We start from the raw sequence: 24476 nt of genomic DNA on the forward strand, positions 1-24476 counted from the left end.
TGACCTGTCCGTCCTCCCTGGACTGACCTATCCCCTTCCTAACTCCCTACCTACACTCACCTTTACTGGCTCCATCCCCGCCTCTTCGACCTGTTTGTTTCCTCTCCACCTATCCTCTCCTCTATCCCTCTTCTATCCGCCTCCCACTCTCTCCCTATTTATTTCAGAACCCCCTTCCCCTCCCCCTTTTCTGATGAAGGGTCTAGGCCCGAAACGTCAGCCTCTCTGCTCCTAGGATGCTGCTTGGCCTGCTGTGTTCATCCAGCCCTGCACTTGTTGTCTCGGATTCTCTAGCATCTGCAGTTCCTACTATCTCTACTATCAATAATAATCTCGTTTGCCTACCCCTTTCATATCTCTCTCTCTCTCCCCCTGAGCTCCATCGCCATCTATCTGCTCACCTCTAGCCCCACACCGAACCTCGTCTTCAGTATAAATACCACTTCTTCCTCACTGCTATCAATTCTGAAGAGTCAGTGGACTCGAAACATTAACTCTGCTTTCTCTTCACAAATGTTACCAGACCCGCTAGGTTTTGCCTGCAATTTCTGTTGTTGTTATTTCAAATCTCCAGCATCTGCAGTTCTTTTTATGTACAAGTTACTTGCTGTGTTGTTCTACATTTCAGTGACTACACTTGCAAAGTATTTAGTTGTCTGTAAAACACTTCATGATATTCCAAGGCCTAAAAAGGTGCTGTATTAATGTAGCTCATTCTTGTTTAAACATTTTTATTTTAAATTACAACAGAAATCTTTTTATCCCCTCATTAAGATACATCTGAAATTTAGGAAAATCACAAAGGGATATGCGGGATTAATGCTTTCAACATAAATGAATGAAGTGACTTCTCAAAGCATGTACAGAGTTTCTGCTGAAAAAAAAAAATTGGCACCCTTACTGAAGAACTCAAGCCTGTGAAACAGGATGCTCTTGATCTTTCTTCATTAAGCGAAGCATCTATTTCATCCAGTGAATTTGGAAGACTTTGAAATGCCTACAACAGACAGAAGGTAGTCACACTTACAGATCATAGAAAACTGAAATGGCTCACTCTAACTTCAAAGCAAGTTAAACATAAACACCAATGTTCAATAATAGATTAAGCAATCAGTTACAATGATGTTTTGATCAGTTTATTTGCAAGACAACATTCTTTGATAACAGCCTTTATCCTCAACTACATACATGAAAAGCAATGGGGTTAGATATTAATTGCGGCCACCCTGTGTTATAGTGGAAAGCAACAGGGAAATGACCAATAATTTAATTTATTGCGTAATGTGGCAACCACCATCATCAAAGGAGGTACAAAGGCCTTCCAATGCTCTATCCTATCCCATCCCTACTCCTTCAGACAGCACAGTCACTGCTGTGTATTCAACAGTAAATATGACCATGCGTCACAAGATCCAACAATTTCCATTGCATTTGTACAACAATGATTACTTTCAAGAAAAATTTATGTCGATAATTCATAGTTGCATTCCAGTTCCTTTACTTGCATTGACGGTGATTTATCCTGATACACGATTCCAATATCCCAGAATAATATTTTTCTAAAACATTAGTATGAGCACAACTGCAATTTAAAATGTCAAAAGTCACACAAAAACCAGGTTATAGTTCAACAGGTTTATCTGAAATCACAAGCTTTTGGAGCACTGCTCCTTCGTCAGGTGAAGTCACTGAAAGCTTGTAATTTCAAATAAACTTGTTGGACTTCAATCTGATTTCATGTGACTTCTGACCTTGTCCACCCCAGTTCAACACTGGCATCTCCACATTAAAATTTATAGTCTCCACCCACAGTTTCAATATTAAGGCAACAACTGTACGAATTTTTGAAATAAATGACTATTTTTAATTGTTTTTTCCCTGCAGTTGCACTTTTGCAATCATGGGAATTACTACATCTTTATCAACAGAATAATTAAAGATAATTACTGCTTTAATTATTCACACTTGATGAATTGAATACTCTGGAAGCCAGCGGACTTGAAACTCATTTAGTTTGGCATGGGGTTAAGCCATTCTCCCATTAGTGGGAGCAATCATTTGTACTTTATGTTCATCTATATTTGAGCCTGCAATTCATAGGAGATCACAGAATCCCTACTGTGTGGAAACAGGCCCTTCAGCCCAACAAGTCCACGTCAACCTTCAAAGCATCCCACCCAGACCCATCGCCCTACACCCCACCTAATCTACACATCCCAAAACACTACGGGCAATTTAACATGGCCAATCCACCTAGCCTGCACATCTTTGGACTGTGGGAGGAAACCGGAGCACCTGGAGGAAACGCATGCAGACATGGAGAGAATGTGCAAACTCCACAGACAGTCGTCCAAGGTTGGAATTGAACCCATGTCCTTGGCGCTGTGAGGCAGCAGTGCTAACCACTGAGCCACCATGCCGCCCCAAATTCTTGAACTCCCATTAACAAACATATATCACATAACATATTATGACAGGCCTACAAATACTTCAAGCAAATAAATGCCACAGCCACAATTTTCTTGTGTAATATCTTTTCTATAGTTCAGCATTTCAACTTTCCTTACTGTCATCAGCTCTGAAGGGATGTCACTTTCATTAGGATCCAAGTCACAGGCCTCTCTGGCTGCTTTCATGCGCTCTTTACACATATTTAGAAGTCGTCGCTTTTTCTCATCCAACTCTGCATATTGTTGCTGCGATTCATAAAGATTTTATCAGAGATTAAAACTGCCATTTATAAAGTTAATATGCAGCAATTATCCAGTCAAAGAATTCTCCATGGTTCTCTCAGTTTTAGATCACATTTGCCAATAAATGCCAGAGACGACACAAGAATCTGCATGATCCATTCACTAGTGTGCCCTTTAAATCAAATACTTTCTCACACACAAATCACACTTTTTTAAATAGGCAACATCATGATTTCAGCCTTCTTCCCCCATTAATTCCCAGCACTATATTTTTACCTAAAAATGCAACTGGGTTTGCTACTTAACGTTACTATAAGGGAATATAAAATTTAAAAGTCTTGGAGTACAGCTATATATACACTGAGAGGCATGTGAATCTCAAATTAAGCTTAAATGATTGGCATAAAAGTTTTTGTACACACTAGTTTTACCAACTGTATTTTTGCAAGCTATACTTAAATTAACAATAATCTATATAATACCATACACAGCTCATGCAGTGTGAACAAGTTAAACCCTAATAAATTAATTTAGGTTCCTTCCACTATCCTCGAAGCCACATCTGAAATACTAAGTATTTTGTCAGGCATTTTTGCCTGAAAGGAAGATTCATGAATAGGAATGGGGTCAAACAGCAAGTGAATAAATTCTTGGTTATGACACTTGAAATACTGAACTTATTTTTATTTAGGGAAAAACTGAGAGGACACAAGAGGCTCAAATGGCACATACTGACCAGTTGAGCCAAATGGCCTGCTTTCATGCCGTAATTTTATACAACAGAATTCAAAATGGTACCTCTTTCATTTTTTGTTCTGCAGCTGATTCTTTATATTCTGTTTCCAGCCGATTCTTCTGATATGTCAATGACGTGTTTTCAAGAACAAAGCCAACTTTCTCCATGTTCAGTGAGAGGCAGGTCTGGAAAGAAAATGCTGCAACTTTAATATCGGAAACACTATAACTTCTCTATTCTTGCCCTGTTTAAAATTCCCACCAACCTTGCAGAGGTGAGAACAACTTGACAAAATAAACAAATTCTCAACGGATGTTTTGAAATTCCACAGCACACGATAAATTGTGAAGAGGGGGACATAATTTCAGCACTAATGTGATATGTTAGCTGTGAAGGTGTAGCCATGGCTCTTGGATAATTACGGTGCATGGACAACTTGTGCAATGGTTATTCAGCTAGTAAAGTGACTTAGATTGGAGGAGAGGGAGTAAACTTTAAAATAAGAACATAAAAAAATCCAAGTGTTAATAAAGTATATAGGAAAACAGGGCTTTATAAAGACAGGCACAGATTACAAGAGACAGAAAATTACGTTAAACCTTTATAAAATGCTTTTTATTCATTCATGGGATGTGGACATTGCTGGGAAGGCTAGCATTTATTGCCTATTCTTAACGAGCTACATAGGGGTGACATGTGCCATTTTGAAATACTACACTCCTGGATGGTGTTGAGGTTCTCAAGTACTCTTGCAGCTATAATAGGCAAATGATAAATATTCCACAAAGCTCCTCTCCTGCATCTTATAGATTGCAGGCAGGCTTTGGAGAGTCATGGCCCTTTCTTGTTGCCACAGTAGTATGTGAAAGTTCTGGTCAATGGTAACCTCCAGGATATGAATAATGGGGGATTCAATAATGGCAATTCCTTTGAATATCAAGGACAGCTGATTACACGCTATCTAGAATTTTAGACTTGTGTATGCATAATTATGAGCACCACCTTGTAGAAAGGATGAGAAGACATTGGAGGGGGGACAGATAAGATTTACCTGAATGATTGCAGGGATGAGGACCAACAGTTATGAGGATAGACTGGAGAAGATGGGGCTGTCTTCCTCAGAACAGAGGGAATAAAAGGAGATTTGATAGTGGTGTTTACAAACATTAACAGTTTAGACAAAGCACATGATCAGGTCCTAATTCCAATGGCTGAAGGGTCAAAATTCAGAGGGATACAAATTTAAGGAGACTGACAAACAACCAAAAGAAGCCAAGGAGGAAAACTTCCTTTTTAAAGAATTGAGCATTGTAGTTTGGAATGTACTGCCCAAAAAGGATGGTGGAAACAGGTTCAATATTAACTTACAAAAGGAAACTGGATAAATATTTAAGAAAACAACTGTAGGGATGTAAGGATAGAGCAGAGGAGTAGATTATACTTTGAAAGTGCCAGCACAGCCTCAAAGGGCTGAGTGAATTGGAAAATGCAGATGTACAATACAACAGGAGTATCCTTGTCAATAAGCCACTGAAAACCTATATGCAGGTGCAGCAAACTACTAGGAAGGCTAATGTAATATTAGTCTTTACTGACCTTCTGTCCAAGAAAAGGAGAACTTTATTTACTCAGGAGGTTGTGAACATCTGGAATTCTCTGCCACAGACAGCTGTATAAGCCTAGTCTTTTGAGTATGTTTAAAGTAGAAATTGATAGATTTTTTGATTACCAATGACATATGGAGTTATTGGAATGGGGTGGGTCAAAGGCATTGAAGTGTTCAATCAGCCACGATCATGAGGAATAGTAGGTCAGGTTCGACAGGCTGAATGGCCTAGTACTGTTCCTATGTTCTGAATTGGTCTCTTTCTGAGCTATACAGTTGGTTAGCCTTATAAATTTACTTCTCAATTATTTCAACTGAATAACCAACTTGAATTGACACACATTATCTCAACACGTGAATGCATGCTCTTATCACTCCTACTTGTCCTTGAACTCTCAGATTTGAAGGAACTGCAAAGAACCATTCAACTTATCCAGAACACCTTAAAGTAGAAGTTGATCAAGAGGTTTAGGGGGCAAGTTAGTATTTTAGGCAACTAAAATATTATTGGGGAGGCAATGGCCTAGTGGTATTATTGCTGGACTGTTAATCCAGAGATCCAAATAATGTTCTAAGGAACCGGGTTCAAATCCCACCATGGCAGGTGGAGGAAACTGAATTGAAAAAAAAAAGAAATCTGGAATTAAGAGTCTAATGATGACCGTGAATCCATTGCCAATTGTTAGAAAAACCGATCTGGTTCACTAATGTCGTTTAGGGAAGGAAACTGCCATCCTTACCCGGTCTAGCCTACATGTGACTCTAGACCCACAGCAATGTGGTTGAATCTTAACTGCCCTAGCCAGCAATGCCCTCATCTCGTGAACGAATAAAGAAAAAAAACGTTGGAGTGCTGAAAATGACAAATGTACAAGAGGCTAAAACTGAAGGACAGAGATCTCAGGTTTTTGGCCTAGAGATTATAGAAATATGGAGGGATGAGGAGGGCATAGAGTGATTAGAAAACAATAAAGAGAACTTTAAAATTGAGGCAGAGCACTTATACATGTGTACCCCAAGCTAACGTGCACAAAAACATGCTTCTGCATACACAGAGTTCCTTTAGAATTTTGAATAATTTTTCATTTAAGCAATACAGATATGCATTTTGCTTATGAAGCTGAATATTTTTACAAGATGGTTATTTTGTTACTTCCAGAAAGAAGAGAATTTCACTAAAAGACATTTCCAGCTTATTTTGCGAAAGGGAACTTATTCAAATAAATTTAGGAGCTCTGGAGTCAACAGATTTTTATGGAAATACTGAATGACAGAAATTTTTCTAAGACTCACCCTAATAAGCTGTGTTAATTCAGAGACTAGTTTGGCCTTTTGATTATGGATCGCCTTCATTTTTGCATTTGCTTTTCGTTCTTCCTCTTCAATGTTGATAGTATCCATCTCCATCTGCTTCAGACTGAGAACAAGTTGTTAAATGAGGGGAGTACAGTAACTCCTGTTAACAGTCATTCCAACGCCTATCTTCAAATGAAGAGCACCCTCATCTAAGCAAAATATTTTGTTTTCACTGTTACTGCATAATTATAGAATAGTCATGCACTATGCAGAGATGACTAAAATAACAACTATAAGCCACTGTGATTCAAGTTTTCAACCAGCAGTGTCCTATCCCATTGGCTTTCATAGTTAATCTCCTTCAGGTTCATCTTCAACAAGTTATTGAAAAATTAAAAGTCTATGCAGAAGTATTAAACACAGTTAAGAGTATCTTTCAATTCATACATCATCGTTGCCTCAGTTGTATCTATTATCTGAAGGTGTAACCAGACCATCCAAAACGACAGTGGAAACAAGCCTGGCCATCTAGCCTAACCTTGTAAGACAATCCAGTTCTTCAGGTATTAATTTACCGAACCTCCTTTGAACCACCTCACAACACATTTACTAGTTTCTTAAATATAGAGGTCAAACAACATTTAAGATGTGGTCTCACCAATTTCCTGCATAAATGAACTTGGGTAACTTACAACAGTGAACGGTTTTCTTTAAATATTTCAAACAGTGTACAATCCTTTCCTTCTTTGTATAAGATGTGAATCGACATCATTAATATCTTGAGTACACAGGGATTAGTGGGTGGATATAGGTTATGCAAATCTTCTGCAAATAGTATAACGCATAGCCCATACCTATCATTTTTTGTGCTGATCTTTTGTTCTATTTGTCTTCGCCTGCTCTTCATCTCCAAAAGTTCTTTCTTCTTTGTTCTCAGTTCATTATCCTTGCGCTCAAGAAGTCTCTGTTTCTCAGAAAACTCAGCAATGCGTGATTCTACTGCATTCAAATTGGAGGTTACTTCCTGTGAATGGAACAGAAGAGTGATTCATTACACTTATCTAAGTAACAACCTTTGATTCCTCATTCTTTGACCGTATTCAACCTTCCCATTCAAATATCCAACTGGAGGAAAAACAATGACTGTACCATTAGAGTGCAACTTCTTTGCAGTTACTCTCAGCACATAATTGGTTGACAAAATACAAGGTCTTCAGCAAAATTATATTCAAGATGAAGGATGAGGAAAGGTTTTAAGTGATCACACGTGCCAGGTCAATAAATAAAACATAGTGCTGGAGAAACTCAGCGGGTCTGGCAGTATGTGTGGAGAGATAAACAGAGTTAATGTTTCAAGTATGATATGACACTTTTTCAGTTCTGAAGTCACATCAGTTTCAACATGTTAACTGTTTCTCTCTCTACAGATGCTGAGAGACTTGCCAAGTTTCTCCAGCATTTTGTTTGTTTCAGACTTCTAGGCAACTGTTGTATCTTGCTTTTGTTTGGCAAGTAAAATGGATTGAAATCTGAGCCTTTGAGTATGACACAATGTCACCTTCGCTCCATCACCCAAGATGTTTCAAGATTGATTTTTTGTACTGACTGTCTCAGAGTATGAATGAACACAATAACCAACTGAATTCACCACTGTAACCACCCTCATAACTAATGTTAACAGAAAATGTACAAATGTTTGGAGGGCAACCATGTAATAAAAAATCTAGTTTAGATAACATAGATAAAATTAAAACTGTCATCTCTTAGCACCCGACATTTTACTCAAGAAGTACCAAGTTGTTTGGATAGTCCCTTAAGTAAGGCAGTGAAGACAAAAACAAGAGCTGGAATATTTCATTGAACTGGTCAACTAATGCTCTTGAATTGTCTAAATGTTTTAACCAGGGGTTCTCAATTTATCGCAGTTATGAGTGACTTTGTTCCTGCATAGGTAGCAAAACCCAGTTACGGGACATTGGCTGAATTGAATGGATATGGTACTCAGACATGTGTGTAAAATCTCACATCAGGGGCTTGGATAGATTTGTTGAGGCTCACATTCTTGCATATTTTTGAGACACTCCTTAGGCTGCAAGTTGGCAACATGTGTTCTATCTCCATCATATCCTACTTGCCCAATACCATGCAATCCTTGTCCTAAGTTTGCTACCAGTCACCTAAATTTCAAATTTAAAATTTGCATCACTATCTCTGCAACATTTTCCATCTCTACACTCACCAAGTAGCTTGTGTTTCTCCACCTCTGGTTTCCTTCACCCCCAATCTAGACGTTCAGGAAGAACAGATATGTGGATGGGGAAATGGGTACAGAGCACAAAATGATTTAAGCATGAAGACTAGAATCATGACTAAAGAGCTGGAGACCAGAAGCATGAGTAAATCAATGGAGGCAGGGATAATGGATAAGGAGGACATAGTGTGGGTTAAAATTCAGGCAGTAGAATTTTAGATGAACTGGAATACAGTTTGAACATAATTGTTTTATAAGAATAACTGTGAAATTTGTCAGCTGGTTTCCAATTCCACATTAAACACCACTCCTTGCTCACCCCCAGCATTAACCTTTATTGTTTTGACAATATTTTTATATTATATTTTTTGACAAAGCTAAATGGCCCTTCTTGCCTGCAGTAAAGCGAACAGTGCAGGGTAAAATGAATCACCAAATCAGAGCACAGGGTGAAAATGAGACGTGCAGAGAGATGATACAACTAAGGCTCACTTAATGAAAAAAGTAAAATGAAGGAACACAAACTAACATAGACATTAAGGGCTTGAAAACTTTGAGCTGTGATGCTGAAATAAGTAACCAAGAGACAGTGGAGGGTTCAGGGATCCACCTTGCTCATGCATCTGTCTCACTCTAACCTCCTGAGAATGCAAACGTCTCATCCCAAGATCTGCTTCATATATTCAGATTTGGTGGACCCAGCCTCACTGGCCCTGAGAAGTACTGCTCTGCACAGATGGCCAACTGTTTAAAACAAATAGTCTTCCGTGACCCTGGGAGACAGGCAAAATGTATTTTTATCCAACAAATATTCATCTGAAAGGAAATGCTTTTTTAATTCAGATTAATTTTTTAAATTACTGATGCAGTTTAAAAGATCAGAAAACACAAGATTTACAGTATTATAAAAAATTACAAGACATGAACAATGCACTGTACACATTTAGCTATTTCTGATGCCCACTCATGGATCCCATTAAGCCACAAGCCCCTACTGAGAACATTCAGATACAAAAGTCTTGCATCATTAGCCAAAATAAAGAATCAGTTAGTAGTGATTAAGTAATAGCGTTTTGAATGCATAAATCCAAATTGTGCTGCCTGAAGGTGCTCTGTTCCTCCAGAAGTTACACTAAGAAATTTGGCAAATGGCAGGGTGAGAAGTAGGCATACTTACAGGAGATATCAACTAGCTCAGAAAATTTAGGGCTTGTCCATTAAAACAACAGTAGTCAATACAACTCATCAAGCCTGCTCAACCATTCAATAAGGTCATGGACAGACTTTTATATTAACTCCACTACCACACCCCTTCCTCAAATCCTAGATTTCCTTCATGCTCAAAATCTACTGATTTCCGTCATGAAAATACTTGATACTCGAGCTTGCAAATCCCATTGGAACTGAGAATTCCTTCAAGATTCACAATCCTCTGAGTGAAGAAATATATTGTTCAGTCCTAAATGGTTGACTCCTGAGACTATGATCCATAGTTCCATAATCTCTAGACAGGGGAAACAGTCTTTCAAGTTTAACATCCTGATAAGCTTTCAAAAGACTAACAAATGAAAGTTAAGTGAATGGACTATTCACTGTCAGGGACCTGCAATCTCTTGACCACAAAACAATGATATTTTTTTCTCCTTTTACATGTGTACCAAAAGCTAATATATTGTATAAAACTTTACCTTTGATAGATCCTCCAAGCGTCTTCTTTCATCCACATCCACCTGTACAGTGAGAAACTTAGCATCCTTTAGCTGTGTGTTGCTTGAAATAATTTTATTTGAGTAAATGGATTTCTTTACGCTGTATCGTTCTTCTCCTGTATAGATCTGACGCAGTTGTGTTTCACTTATTACCTATGGAAAATTAACATGTTGCTGTAGTACAGACTGATCCATTTTCACCTTGAAGAGTTACACTCTTTTACAGAAATGTTTTGTTTTAAACAAAGTTACACAAATTTTGCTGAGAGTAAATTTGCACCAGTATCCTCTCGTTAAGCTTTGAAGTATATTTTAACAAAGCAGGCATAAAACCCATGAAAGGCTTACTGAAATTGTGCGATAAGAATTGACGCAAATCAAGGGAATATAATCAATATTCCTAAACATCTTACAATATCCCTACAGTAACCTACTTAATTACTGTAATTTGTTAGGGTCAAAAACTAAGTAGACATTTCTCAAAATCAATCTGCTGCCAAAACTAAAAGCCACGTCCTCATGTCCAATTTACTCCTTGTGAATATAGATAATCTATCACAGTGCGATCACTCAATATATCAGATCACTGGAATTCTAATCTTCAATGGATCACAGCAGAAGTCGTTTCTACTTGTGGAAAAGACCAAAACTGGAGGGTCATAAATACACAATAGTCGATAATAAATCCAACAGGATTTTACGAAGCAACAATGTTTACCTAGAGAATTGAGAGGATATGGAACTCACTGTTGCAAGGATTTGTTGAGTTAAATTGTACAGACACATTTAAAGGGGAAGCAGATAAACACAACAGAAGAAAATACATGCACTTATGTAGCATCTTCCGCAACGAATGGATGTCTCAAAACACTTTACAATCAATGAACTACTTTTGAAGTGAAGTCAACGTTGTAAACAAAGCAGTCAATTTAAACAGAGCAAGCAGCCAATGGCAGCAACATGATATTAAGCAAACAATTTACTTTTCGTGATGCCAATTGAGGGATAAATATCAGTCAGGACACTATGGAGAACTTCACTGCTCCTCTCCGTTATAGAGCCAGTTATCCATCTGAGACAGCAGTTTTACATCTCATAGGAGGACTTGCGAAAACATCTTGCTTACATTTTAATAGTAAATGCTAAAATAGATGCAGACAAATCTTGGAGAGACTAAAAGGTCTTGTATCAGATTGAACTCTTAACCCAGACAGCATTTATCGTTATGAACATACACTTAGCATTGTCTGTGAGGACTCCACTATTATCGTTTACACTTTCTCTAGACCCATCAGTTGTTTCTTTACTTATTGCATTGCCATTTCCTTGATTTGCATTATCATCCCATTTGTCATTTATTCTCTACTACCTTCCAACCCAATAGCTCTTCCCGTCTTTCCCTCTTCCTGGCTTTCATTGTCTGTTCTTGTGTCAAAAGCTGTTAGGTCTCTAACTTTGCTCAGTTTTAATGAAACAAAAAGGAGTTGGAGCACTAACTCCACAGAGACTGCCAGATGTCCTGAATATTTCCAGTATGTTATTTTTATTTCATATTTCTAGCATTTGTAGATTTAGCTTTTGAATTCATGTCACGATAATTAAAGAAATGGGAGCCCAGGTAATTAAGGCCCCCTAAACATTTAATAGCTCACTTGCAGTCTGCTGTGTTTGGAGGTAACTGAATGTGTGTTGATATTCAAGAAGGGGAGCTATTCTGAACTGGGCAATTATAGGCCAATTAAACCACACAAGCTCATTGAAAGCAGGGCAGGGGCAGGGATTCTATGCAATGATGAGGTCAGGGACAGAGGGCGAGGACTAAAATCCTTGCCGGTGACTGGTGAGGTTGGGAGCCCTGGGCAACGAGTTATCTGGGCATGCAAGCCACCGAATAGGACAAATGGAAATCGACATCAGACTAAAACTGACGACGATAAACAATTAAGCTCATACTACTTTATTAATTTAGTTTAAAAAGTTTCATTTTAACCCCAACCCTAACTTTTAACTCAGTTAATAAAGTAGTGTTAGTCTAATTGTTTACAGTCATCAATTTCACTTTAATGTCACTTTCCAGACTTCCTGTTCTGTGGCTTGCATGTCAAATAACTCCTTGCCCAGGGCTCCCAACCTCACCAGTCATTTGTCCCTCATACTCTGTCCGTGTCCTCACTATCTCATAGAAACCATGCCCCTGCTCATGTGCCTCACTCTTCTGCCCTCGATCACTGCCTCCCAGGCCTTGCTCATCAAGCCTCAAATCTACCTTAGGACCTTGCTCTTCAGGTCTCTCAATTTAAAACACCTCATAATAGAAGAAAAATACTTCTGATGCTGTAAATCTGAAATAAACACAGGATGTGCTGGAGAAACTGAGCAAGTGTGGTAATATTTGTACAGTGAGAAAAAGAGAGTGAAGTACAGTTAACACTGAGTCAAACAGGGCTCTTCTTCAGAACACATACCTTTTCAATCATCATTTTGGTTCTTGCAGTCCCTATTGGAACGTCATAAACCTTGTACTGCTCACATAGATAACTCATTACAGGTTCTGGTGCATCTATCAGCTCTCTCAAGTAGGAGACAAATCCATACATTCTATTTTTTAAAAAATGACAGTTAAAGTTAAATAGAATGCAATAAGCTAATAAGTTCAAAAGGTTTCTGAAAGAATAAGCAAATTTGATTGTTCAAAGTGCACAGACGCCTAGGTTACAAAAGGCTAAAGAGATTTAATCAACAAGTAGTTGCAATTGATACCCTGTTAACTGTCCAGATGAATACAATTGTAAATATGATACTTTTATACCAAGCTGTACTTGTTACCATTAGATCAAGCATTATAAAACAAATGAATGAAAGCAAAATAAAACAAAGTAAATTAGATCCAGTCAAATATAAAATTATACCAATTTATTGTAAAAGTAGAGTGAAATGCTCCAAGACACATGTAAATTCAGGAATATAAATAACATTCATTCAATCGTTAAATTGCAAGATTACATGTAAAGACTAATTGGATCTGTTAAAATATTAAATGGGATAAATATAGGGATATAGTTGTTTTGATTATAATAGCAAGATGTTTATGTAAATTGTTATTAGGGCTGCAGATCTGCAAATCAATTAAACCGAAATATATATATTGACAGATGAGCAGTCAATTATTCAGGGCTTGAGACATAAGCGATAAGCACAAGCCTGTTCTAAAGTTAGTCAAGTATGACAAGCTAAAAACAGAATGCAGATGTTATTTAGACACTGATAGCTCTATTTAATTGAGGCCTTATTTCCATCACATGTTGAGGACAACATTGTTAACTTATAAAATCAGTAATACAGTTTTAACCTTATATTTAGTTTAGTTATTATTTCATAACTTAAATCATGTCAAATTTATTTCAAAATTTAATCATTAAAATTTAAACTACTTACTGAAGTTCTTGAATGGGCCTCGTGGGTGGCCTCCCTGCAGCTGAGATGGAAGGTGCACACACTGCATTTACTTTTAGCCTCTGTTTATCACGAACCTGAAAGTGTAAGATTTCTATCAACCAACCTATTAGGCAATACTGTATAAGATTATGAACCCTCACATTTTCTCAACTCCTGCCTCTTTCACAATCTTCATGTTTGTTAATCCTCTTTTTACCATACACACACGCACACACCACTTAATAGGTGAATCCTGGACGTCTGTTCCAAATCCAACCCTAACTTAGCTAGCACTGAGGTCAGCACATCCTCTCACTGAAGATCAGCAAGCTTTAGTAATAACAGTAGTAACACAAAATTGCACGTTAGAGTCTGTGAAATAAGTATCTGAGCGGACTTTTAAAAACAAAAATCATTCACGGGATGCGGCTGTCACTGGGTACCCCATCATTTATTGCTCATTCCTAAGTGCCTTGAAAGTCAGAAATAGGTACACCAACAACCTTTCAGACTTGGAACAAAGATGTTTTTCCTTTACGGCTGCTTGATTGAAGTCCTGGAACCTCCTACTTAACAGCACTGCGCTGCTTGCCTTTCCTACAGAACAGCAGTAAGCCAGGTGGATTGTTAAAACAACTGACAATAGTTTTAAGGTTATTTTTAGGACTTAATTTCAGATTTATTAATTGATTTAAATTCCACCAGCTGCTGTACTTAAACTCGTATCGCCAGGGTTACTAGTCCAATGACATTACCACTACACCGCTATTTCCCTCTGACTAGTGCAACAATTAAGACATTATATATAGTGTAATTGCTACATCATTAGAAAGGAAGTCTCTCAATTTCACTCGTGTCAATTCACAGTTGGATGACTGTACATATTTTGGGTGAAATTTGACCTTGTATGATTGCGTTTAATGGCAGCCCAGATTACATATTTCCGAACGTTCAATTCCATTGAATTCAGGGCAGAGATCAGGAGAGCACTGGCCATGAATTCAGTAGAAAATCAATAAAAGAATTGTGGTATAGGTTTCTCAATAACCGAGGACAGAAAGGATGGCAGGAGGAGAAGCTAGATGGAGGCAGCAGACAGGGAACACAGCAGAAGAATAGTGACAAACATAGATTTAAATAACTTTAGCTGTAAGAGATATTCTAACAATCCCTTTCTCAGGTTTTCTTGCAAAAGATCAAATGAAATGCAAAGCCTTGTGGAAGTCTGTGCTTATACTGACCTCAGAAAGGAATGCACCCATATCATCCATGTTCACACAAACAAAGGCCCTCATATCGTTCATTGGAATATGATTTTCAATGTATTTGGCATTTCTCGAATCCTTCATATTAAGCTGTAAGAAGATTAAAAGCAAGGTAAAAACTGATAAAATGTTGTTGAAAAATAGGCTGCTAAAAGAGGGCACAACCATAACCTGAAAATTCAATCAATTTCTCGATTTGAAACTAACAGCATTGAAATTTGCATTGCACGGCATTATACTTCCAAAATAGTAGATCATTATCTTTCATTCAGAATGGCTAAAAATCATAAGGATTCAAGACTAGTAAAATCCAGAACACAAGCAAGGATGGAAAGAATGAAAGAAGATAATTTGGGTGTTAGAAAATTTTAGTTTCAAAAAGTCTTGAAGATTGTGGGAAGGACACTTTGAAGTAGAATTTATGATTTTTATTATGTATTTTTTAAACATTCATGAGGTGCACATGTTGCTTACTAGGTTAGCATTTACTGCCAACTCTGTCCTTGAGAAGTTGGTGGTAGTAGCACTAAATTAGAGTAGGAGACTGTGCAATAGATACATTACAATGCAGACAGGGTGCAAGAAGAAAAAGTAATGTAGAGAGGGTCATGAAGGTTAGTAGAATAAGTAAAAGCTGCAATCATAATCACAAAATTACTTAGAACTACAGTGCAAGATACAAGCCATTCTTTTCAACTAGTCATGTTAATCTTTATGTGCCATTGAATCTCCTCACTTTCCCACTGAATAGTCAATAACCAAAGGGCTCAGACTTATGGTGATTTGCAAAAAAAAAACCATAGGCAACTTGAGCAATTTTTTTGGCAGTGACGGGCGAGGATTTGGAATGTAATGCCTCCAGAATGGCAGCTTCAATGGTATCCTTAAACAGGACTCAGCACATCGGCTACTGCAGTATGCTACTAAATAGATTCTGTTTGCCGTAAAGTGGACAGTTTGCTCTACATCTGACTGTTATTTCATGTCCTGCTGTTTCACTGGAAACTCTGAACAACAGCACAAAACAGTCCAAAAACAAACCAGCATTACAAGTACAAATCAAACACACACCACTTTCTCTAATTATAAATAACCTTACCAATAATTTACATACAGGTAATTAAAAAGAGAACTTTTACCTCAAGCATAATTGGTTCATAGATGTGCCCACGGAATCGATTTCTGTTCTGTCTTAACCACAAGACAGCATTGTACGTATCTCTGAAATAATTTCTAAGATTTTCTTCTTTAATGTGCATCATGTCTTCGAGTCTCTTGATATTAATCATAACCTCTGTGTTTAAAGTAATAGTATATTAGTCAATGGGTCACCATTTTTTTCACCGACAGTAGGTGCCACATAAAAACGCTGCCACGTAATGCCACTGGCTGAGTATAACAACACAAGTGCAAACATAGATACATGGAAATCAGGAGCAGAAGCAGGCCATTTGATCTTTTGACCTTGCTCTGCCATTCAATGTGATCTTGAATGATCATCCAACTCAGTACCTTGTTCCTGCTTTCTCCCCATACCTATGATCCCTTTAGCCTCAAGGCCTACACATCTAACTCCTTTTTGAAAACATTCAATGTTTTGGCTGTAGCTAACTGGTCAGTAATTTTGTTTTATGCCTCCCTATCCTCTTTTAATTAGTAGGGGTCACATTTACCACCTCCAATCTGTTGGAACTACTCCAAAATAGAGAGAATTTTGAAAGATGAAGACCAATGCATTCAATATTTCCAGTGTCACTGCCTTTACAACTCTTGGATGCAGGTCATCAGGATCTGTCAGTCTTTCACCCCATTAATTCACGCACCATTTTCTTACTAATAGTGATTTCCTTCAATTCACTCTCTCAGCAGACTCTTGGTTCCATAATGTTTCCGGAAGATTATCTGTGCTCTCTTGTCCAGGCAGAACCAAAGTACATGCTCATTTCTTTGTTCTCCATTATAGTTTCCCTAGCTTTTGGCTGTAGAGGATCTACAGCTGTATTTACTATTCTGTTTTTGTTCACATATTCATAGAAGCTTTTACAGTCAGTTTCTATGTCCCCTGCAATTTTACACTAATGCTCAAATTTATCCCCTTGATCAAATATTTCATCCTCTATTATCTATTAGTAGGAATTAATTTAAGTACTGTGAAATAATTTATTGACAAAAAGGCTTTGGAATTAAAATACTACAACGCATCATTTTCACTGTACTAATTCATATAACATGCATATTGCCATTTTTTTTGGTGCTGAGAACTGTAAAAAATGTAGAGTATTTGACCCATTTTATTTGTCATTTAGTAGAAGATACTTTCCATCTTTAACTTCTTGAATTAAATTCTGGCTAGTTACTATTAGAAAAACATGTAGTTTTCTGGGTCTATTTAAGAACTTCTGGTGAAAGTTTTCTATTGTGCTGGAACATAGCTATTGTGATACTAGTTACTTGTTTGATCCAAGACTGACAGATTTCAATACTTCCCAAAATAATAACAAAGAACTGTGGACACTGTAAAAATGACAAAATTCTGATGAAGGGTCACTGGACTCGAAACATTAATTCTACTTTTCTCTCTACAGATGCTGCCATACCTGCTAAGTTTCTCCAGCACTTTCAGTTTCTGTGTCAGTACTTTCCTTAACTGGCTTGCCCAATATCCAAACCATAGGTCTTTAAACACTGGAATTTACAATCTTTCTAGAACACACTTACTCTTTTTCTCTTTCTCCAGATTTTCCTTTTCTCTTCGTAGTTCTACTTTCTCACTGTCAACAGCTCCTTTATCCTGTTGAACTCTGCGGAGAGCACTACTGATTTGATCTATTTCTGGTTGCACATGGTCATAATTCCTGGTAGTGTTCAGTTCTTTCTGCAAATCTTCTATCATCTTTTTGGTGTTACTTATTCTTTTCTGGCGGTCAATTTCTTCATCTTTTTTCATTCTTAAACGTTGCTGAACTTCTTCAACCTTGAAGATAGAAGTCCTTTAGTTAAGTAAATCAAAATACAAAGGAAATGAAAGAACTGCAGTAGATCCTCTTTATCGTAAAGCTTACTTCACGATATCAACATTTGAACAGTTTAGAGGCTGTAGAAAAGTATCAGTGGTAGTCACAAAAAAAGGGCAACAGCATATTTTATGAGTACTTTAAAGTCAGCTTCCAGGAGAAAATATGTCATTGTACAGTACTTTCATTCCATAAAGATTACTAGGCTCAGAATGGAAAAAGAAACATTTAAAAGCACCATATCATGCAAGTGTCTAAGATCGCTGTTGATGATTATAGTTTGGCATCAGAGTAGTGAGCATATGCTAGATATTCATTATGTTTGAATGTCTTTTTTAAGCGAGGGTGCAATAGGCATGTAATAGTGGCATGGAGTAGATGGCAAATTTGAGTTGGTGTCATACGAGGAGACTGAGTAGTAACAGCATTACAATAGGCGTTTGGCCAATTTCCCAAACCCAGATTGGAATAATTTCTCTATCTACACTAACAACTCCTTTAACCATTTTAAACAGCTTAGTTAGATCAGTCCTTAATCTTCCGTACTTAAAGGAATATAATGCTAGGCTATGAAGCTTGTCTTTTAATATAGTGCACTACACATGAAGGTATTCAATAAGTAGAATTTTCAGACCAGCCGTGAAGGTGGTTGGTGTTAAAAGTTGCCAATGCCAAATTCTGCATGCAAATCATTCTTCTCAAATTATAATTACAAAATAAAGGGCATCGTATCATTGTGTCTAGTTGGTCTTAGTCCATGATACTGTTGATTTTCATCAAAAAAAATGCTGTTTCCCCACAAGTCCATTTCTCAGATTGTGAGCATGCTTGCAAGTGAAATTCTACCAACCTCTTTGTCCTTCCTTTCTAAATCATCTTGCTTCTGTTTGCATTCTTGAGTGATATTCTTAATTTCAGACCCCTACAAAATAAAACACAACTTCAATCATTCCACTGAGTTATGTTAATTAAACGCTATACATACTACAGATGTGTTACTCAAATTAGGGTGGACAGACATCACGGTCGAAATTACTGATTAGATTAAGACTATTAAAGGCTTTACTCTTGCATGCATAAGTAAGGAAATCACAGGGTGCTCATTCCAACAACTAGCTACACACTGTCTCTCATTATTGAAACCCTCCCCATATGAATCCTTTAACTTTGTTTATGCAAACGGCTCATCAAAAACATTAAATGCAATAGGGCAATCCAAACTTACAATAACGTGGTGTCACCCTGTCAAAACTATTGTTATTAAGTAGAATCTGCAGCACACACAGACATACAAGGAATCACAGAACGATGCAGTATATCATTATCTGAACTGATCCTCTTTCCTTGCATTGGCTTTTTGGCAGTGTTATCCAATTAATTCCACTCCCCTGTGATTTCCTCACAATCATGCATGTCATTCCCCTGTCAATATAACTTATCTCAAGCAACATTCAGAGCCTGAAATTTATCAGTCTCTGGGAAGTGAGGAGGAAGATGATGGTAAAAGCATGGGGAGCCCTCTTAAAGTGGGAAGCTGACTGCATCCTATTGTCAGGGAATTTGAGAGATGTAAAATCCTATTATGGGCCATTTTATGGTGTCATGAGCCAAACAACCACCACCCTTTGAAAAAAAGTTTCTCATCAGATCAACAGTTTAACAAAGGTGTTTAGTTTCACCATGATAAAATTTTGTAAATTATAAATATCATCTTTTAAAGCCCAGATGTGTGCAACACTTGTAACTGAGGAGTGCTGAAGTCTATGAAATGCTGCCATGGCTAAAATCAGGAATTCTTTCTTGCACCAACCAATCTTCTAACCTTTTCTTTTATTTTTGTTTCCTGCTCCCGACATTGCCTTTCAACAGTTTGAATTTTTCTGGTCATTGGAGCTTGGGCTTCTTTGAGTGCTTTCAGTTCTTGTTTAAGCTGGTCACGGACACGCTTCACTTCTTCATGCTCCTGTCGAGCAACTTCATATTCCTTTCAAAAAAAAAAGGCATGGTGTCAAACGTTTATTGAAGGAAATAGATGTGTTTTATTTTAAGTTTCGAAAAAGTGACAGAGTATCTTGAATCAATGTAGTTTTCTTCTTTATTTGAAAGATCAATGATCAAATATGAATTATAGAGTGAATACTTGCAAACTGTGCTATTGACGGATTTTCCATTGAAGTGATCGTTCCTGAATTCTGAAACACATTCCTGGTCCTTAGTCCAGGGTACAGACCAACATAAATTTAAGCAGCATTTTGGATTACTTCAGAGCCCCTCAGTTCTCTTGACCCCATTAAAAATAAAGATCTACTGGTGCCTTTTCAGTTGAACCAGCAGCTTATACTAAGGAAATCCACGTGTTTGACCTGTGATAAATCCTAAAATAGATTTGGGAGCCTATTCGTATCAAAGACATCCAAGTTAAATATCTAAGTTAATGCGCGATTGCAAGCAGTTGTTCAGAGTACCACAAAAACATGGAAAGACGCAAGCAGCTTAATTAAATCAAAAGCCCTCTACTCAGTGGGCAAGTGGTTTCAAAATGTCGCCCACAGATACAGAATCAACTTCCATCCTTGCAGCTAACAACTTAGTCTTTTCCTGTCCATTAAGCCTAGGTGCTTCAACCAGCCTGTCACACAATTACAATTACCCTCTCTATCACAACAGAGACCACAATAAAACCTGAAATGTAAAGAAAGGTTGAAAACTTTCTTTCTAACCACCTAGGCCATCAGAATGAATCCCAGAGATGAACTCATTCCAAATCCTGTCCGACACATCAGTAAACTGGAACACAAAACTGGTTTCATGAGCAGGAAAATGGCCAACGTTATTACACTCTGAATGAGTTTACATTCACTGCAAATCAACAGCTCTAACATTGTTCTATGAATCTCTGAAGTAAAATGCAATCTCACGTCATTACAAAGTCATAACTTACCACCCAAGGCCTCTTTCTTTCCAGCATCTTTATTTTGTCTAAATGTCTCTGTCGTTCATAATACCGCTGCACATCTTGCTCGTTCCGTTCATTCCTCTGCTTCATTTTCTCCAAAGCAGCTGACTTTTCTTTACATGTATTCTACAAACGCATGGAACAAATCTTTTCTCACATTAACAGAAAAATAGGAGCCAAACAATATTTACAATAACAAAGGTATTATTGCCCCATACCTCAAGCTCCTTCTCTTTTTCGCGGTAATTCTTTAAGTCACTGTGAAACTTGTACATTTCTGGTGGGCCAACTGATTTTTCAGTTGCTTCCAGTAGCTCGATTTTTGACATTTTTGCAAACTCCCCAACTTTCTCCTTTAAATATAAATCAAAACAATGGTAAACTGGGCCAACAAAAAACAAAACAAAATTGATAGTTACATGAAGACTAGACTGCACCATTCAGTAATTTTATACAAAAGGTACTGTTGCTCAGTGATGTCATTAACATTTCTGCAAAGGTAGGAACACCACGAATGAAAGCATATTAAGTATGAAGTCTGCAACAGGAACATTTTTATCTCTTGAAAAGTGGTGCTTAAAGGGATTCTTTTATCAGTCTTTGAAAGCTTCGACAAGTTGTAATCCTTTCTATCTAGCGAGGAGCAGCTCTGAAATATTATCTCTCAAACTGGGAGTAACAAGTGTAAAATTTGGCAAACCTTTTTTGAGTGCCCAATTTGCTCTTCCTTTTGAATTCAGGCTTAGATCTAGACTTTCCGGAGTTAAAAAATTAGTTCACAATTTTTTTTTGGGGGGAGGTGGTAATGAGCAGCAAGAAAATAAGATCATTCTATGGTCTGGCACTTGCGAAAAGTATTTCTGTCCCATATGTATTATCTACATCAACAAACTTACAGATCCGTAAACACAGGATAGCAATGTTCTCCAAGTCAAAATTGCAGAATCAATGACCGTTCAATACATGAGATCCCAGCAAAATTCCCAATACTGAAGCCTGATGTCAAACAGCCCGATTTTTACCCTCCACTAACTTCACCAAAGAGCTCTATATATCAAATGAGTAGAAATGGAGCACAAGAACAGCAAAGATGAAAAAACAACAAAAATTTTGCCTGAATACATTTCAGAAAACGTGCTTTGACATAGCTTTGAGGCATGTTGAAAAGTAACAAGGCAAACAGGTTTAGAAAAGGGGCTCCAAAGTGTAGGTCCAAGTCAGCTGAAAACCCTACCATAGGTAAGTTACAATGACAGGAAAGCAGAGTGTGCATCATGCCAGTACGGAAGTGTGAAAAGGTTGGGTTATAGAAAATTATACAGGTAAACAACTTCATTAATGTCTGGTAATTTATTACAATCCTCAGTATGGCTATTTTTCTCAAAACCCTGCAATTTGATGCATTCAAAAATTTTGAAATTCCGTTTTGATTAACTTGTTAACATCCTTCAAAGCCTGAGCATGCCCATTCAGAAAGTGCTGCTGCAAGATAACCACTAAGACCAATCGACACCCAGAAGATTATGCTAAAATTAGGACATGGTACTGCAAATGATTTTGCATGGGTTGATGGCTCGCAATTTGTTTCCCTTGCATTTCTTCTCTCCCTCTGATACGTGCTTGCTTCGGAAACAAGCTGCACCATTGTGGTTGAGTCAGGTGCAGCTGCCCTGAGAAGGCTTATCCCAAGATTTAGTCAACATCAAAATTCTTAAATTAACAAATCTTTGTTGAAAATTGTTCAAGCATTGATCCTTGAGGGAGCACATTTCCACCTTCTGTCACCATTAATAGCAAGCCTTTACCCGTAATTCATACTTTCGGTCTTTCACCGAATATTGCAAATCAGATCATGAGGAAGGTCACAATGGAAAAGAGCAACCTTACGAACCCTGTTCATTCATATCTTTGTTGAATTCTAAGTTTCAATACAGTTTACCAGTTTCTCCATACTTTAATCTTATCCTCTTGGGGAGAAAGTCCATAACTCTTTGTCCCACCATTTTCCTACTCCAGCACTGTCACATTTGGGCGTTGCACCTCCATCTACCTCCACACCAGAATATATTTTTAAAGCATTTGAGCAATGTATTAATAAGTACTTAAGAACTAGGAGCAGCACAGGCAAATTAGCTCCTCAAGCTTACTCCATTACCTAATACAATCACAGTTGATCTCAGCGTGGCCTCGACTCCATTTTCTTGCCCACTTTCCATAAGCCTTCAATCCATTACTAGTTAAAACTCTATCTCCTCCCTAAATTTACTCACTGTCCAGCATCGACTGCCCTCTGGAGTAGTGAATTCTGCAGATTCACGACCCTGAGAGAAGTAATGTCTCGTCATCTCTGTTTGAAATCTGACACAGTATATCCACAATTAAGATGAGCCCTGCTACAAACTAATACTTAGCACCATACCTGATCAATCAGACCCAGCTCAAAACCAAGCTCAAAACATCTATTAAAAAACAGATACGTGCATCATGCAAAGCAGTGCACAGCCAAACACAAGTTAATTCCCTTCCTTACAATCTCCACAGTTACATCTTCAGCTACTTTTCACCCACCCTCCTCCAGTTCCCTCTTTGAAACTGTTTAACCACTTGCTATGCTTCCAGACAATTTAAAAATTAATGAAGAAATAAATAAACACTGGAAGAGAGAGAGAGAGAAATGAACAGGAGTGAGATTGGAGACAGTGTGGGAAAAGACATCTAAAACAATCAGGAGACATTTTAAAAGAGATTTCTCAACTACATGCAAAAGCTGCAGTCGACAGAAAAAAGGTGCACCAGGAGCAACCAAAGGTGGCATTAATTCTAATCTAAGTATACTCAGAACTCAAGCCCATTTTCAAAACTTGTAAGAAACCAAACAACAATGCATAAGGAATCAGAAAGATCATACCATTTCCCCAAATCAAATAAGGAATCAACTAGCAATGGGGCATCTGACATTTTCAGAGAAAACATTAGTTAGTAATGGTGGCATGGAATATAAACTTTTAGATCAAATGCACATTTGAATCCTGGGGTTATGCCAAACATATCATGCATTGATTCAGAAGAATTATCTAAAGTGCCTGCTCGTGCTATTGTGTAGCACCATTCTGGAATACAAATCACCAGTCATTAAGTATTATAGTTCTTACGGTAGGTTTATACTAAATGCAATCAACTGGTGAGAGTGAGGGTTAAATAAGAAACATGAACAATATTCACCCAAATGCATACTACAGTAATTCTTACATTTTCCATTTATTTCTGGCATAAACACACCTGAGGTAAAAACTGGCAGAGATTCCCCACTTGGATATTCAAAGCAGAAGTCTGTTCTTCCACCATTTTCTGGGTTGCATGTTCTCCATTTATTTGCCAGACAGATTGATTGTTCACAACAGAAATCTCTCGTCTCACGATAAGGTTGCGTGGACGCCTGTAACTGTAAAAGGCCAATTTTTTTAATATCATAAAAATGTAATCATGCAAGAACTTCAGAAATTGAATGATAAAGT

General features: G+C 37.6%; 1 protein-coding gene across 1 annotated transcript in view; it reads right to left on the minus strand.

Annotated features, from left to right (window-relative positions):
• The window catches only part of smc5 (structural maintenance of chromosomes 5), a 37815-nt gene that overhangs the window by 8591 nt on the left and 4748 nt on the right, over nucleotides 1-24476 (minus strand). The window contains exons 3-18 of the mRNA XM_048592265.1: nucleotides 24241-24403; nucleotides 21180-21314; nucleotides 20947-21087; nucleotides 19828-19989; nucleotides 18856-18927; nucleotides 17710-17965; nucleotides 16131-16285; nucleotides 14968-15081; nucleotides 13727-13821; nucleotides 12757-12889; nucleotides 10271-10444; nucleotides 7186-7355; nucleotides 6329-6452; nucleotides 3492-3614; nucleotides 2568-2696; nucleotides 801-997 (exon numbers count right to left, since the gene is read on the minus strand). Coding sequence (XP_048448222.1) covers nucleotides 801-997; nucleotides 2568-2696; nucleotides 3492-3614; nucleotides 6329-6452; nucleotides 7186-7355; nucleotides 10271-10444; nucleotides 12757-12889; nucleotides 13727-13821; nucleotides 14968-15081; nucleotides 16131-16285; nucleotides 17710-17965; nucleotides 18856-18927; nucleotides 19828-19989; nucleotides 20947-21087; nucleotides 21180-21314; nucleotides 24241-24403 — 2343 coding nt within the window. The remainder of the gene's footprint in view (nucleotides 1-800; nucleotides 998-2567; nucleotides 2697-3491; nucleotides 3615-6328; nucleotides 6453-7185; nucleotides 7356-10270; nucleotides 10445-12756; nucleotides 12890-13726; nucleotides 13822-14967; nucleotides 15082-16130; nucleotides 16286-17709; nucleotides 17966-18855; nucleotides 18928-19827; nucleotides 19990-20946; nucleotides 21088-21179; nucleotides 21315-24240; nucleotides 24404-24476) is intronic.

Source organism: Rhincodon typus, unplaced genomic scaffold (genome assembly GCF_021869965.1).
Source record: "Rhincodon typus isolate 14 unplaced genomic scaffold, sRhiTyp1.1 hic_rhity00000910, whole genome shotgun sequence".
NCBI classification, from domain to species: domain Eukaryota; kingdom Metazoa; phylum Chordata; class Chondrichthyes; order Orectolobiformes; family Rhincodontidae; genus Rhincodon; species Rhincodon typus.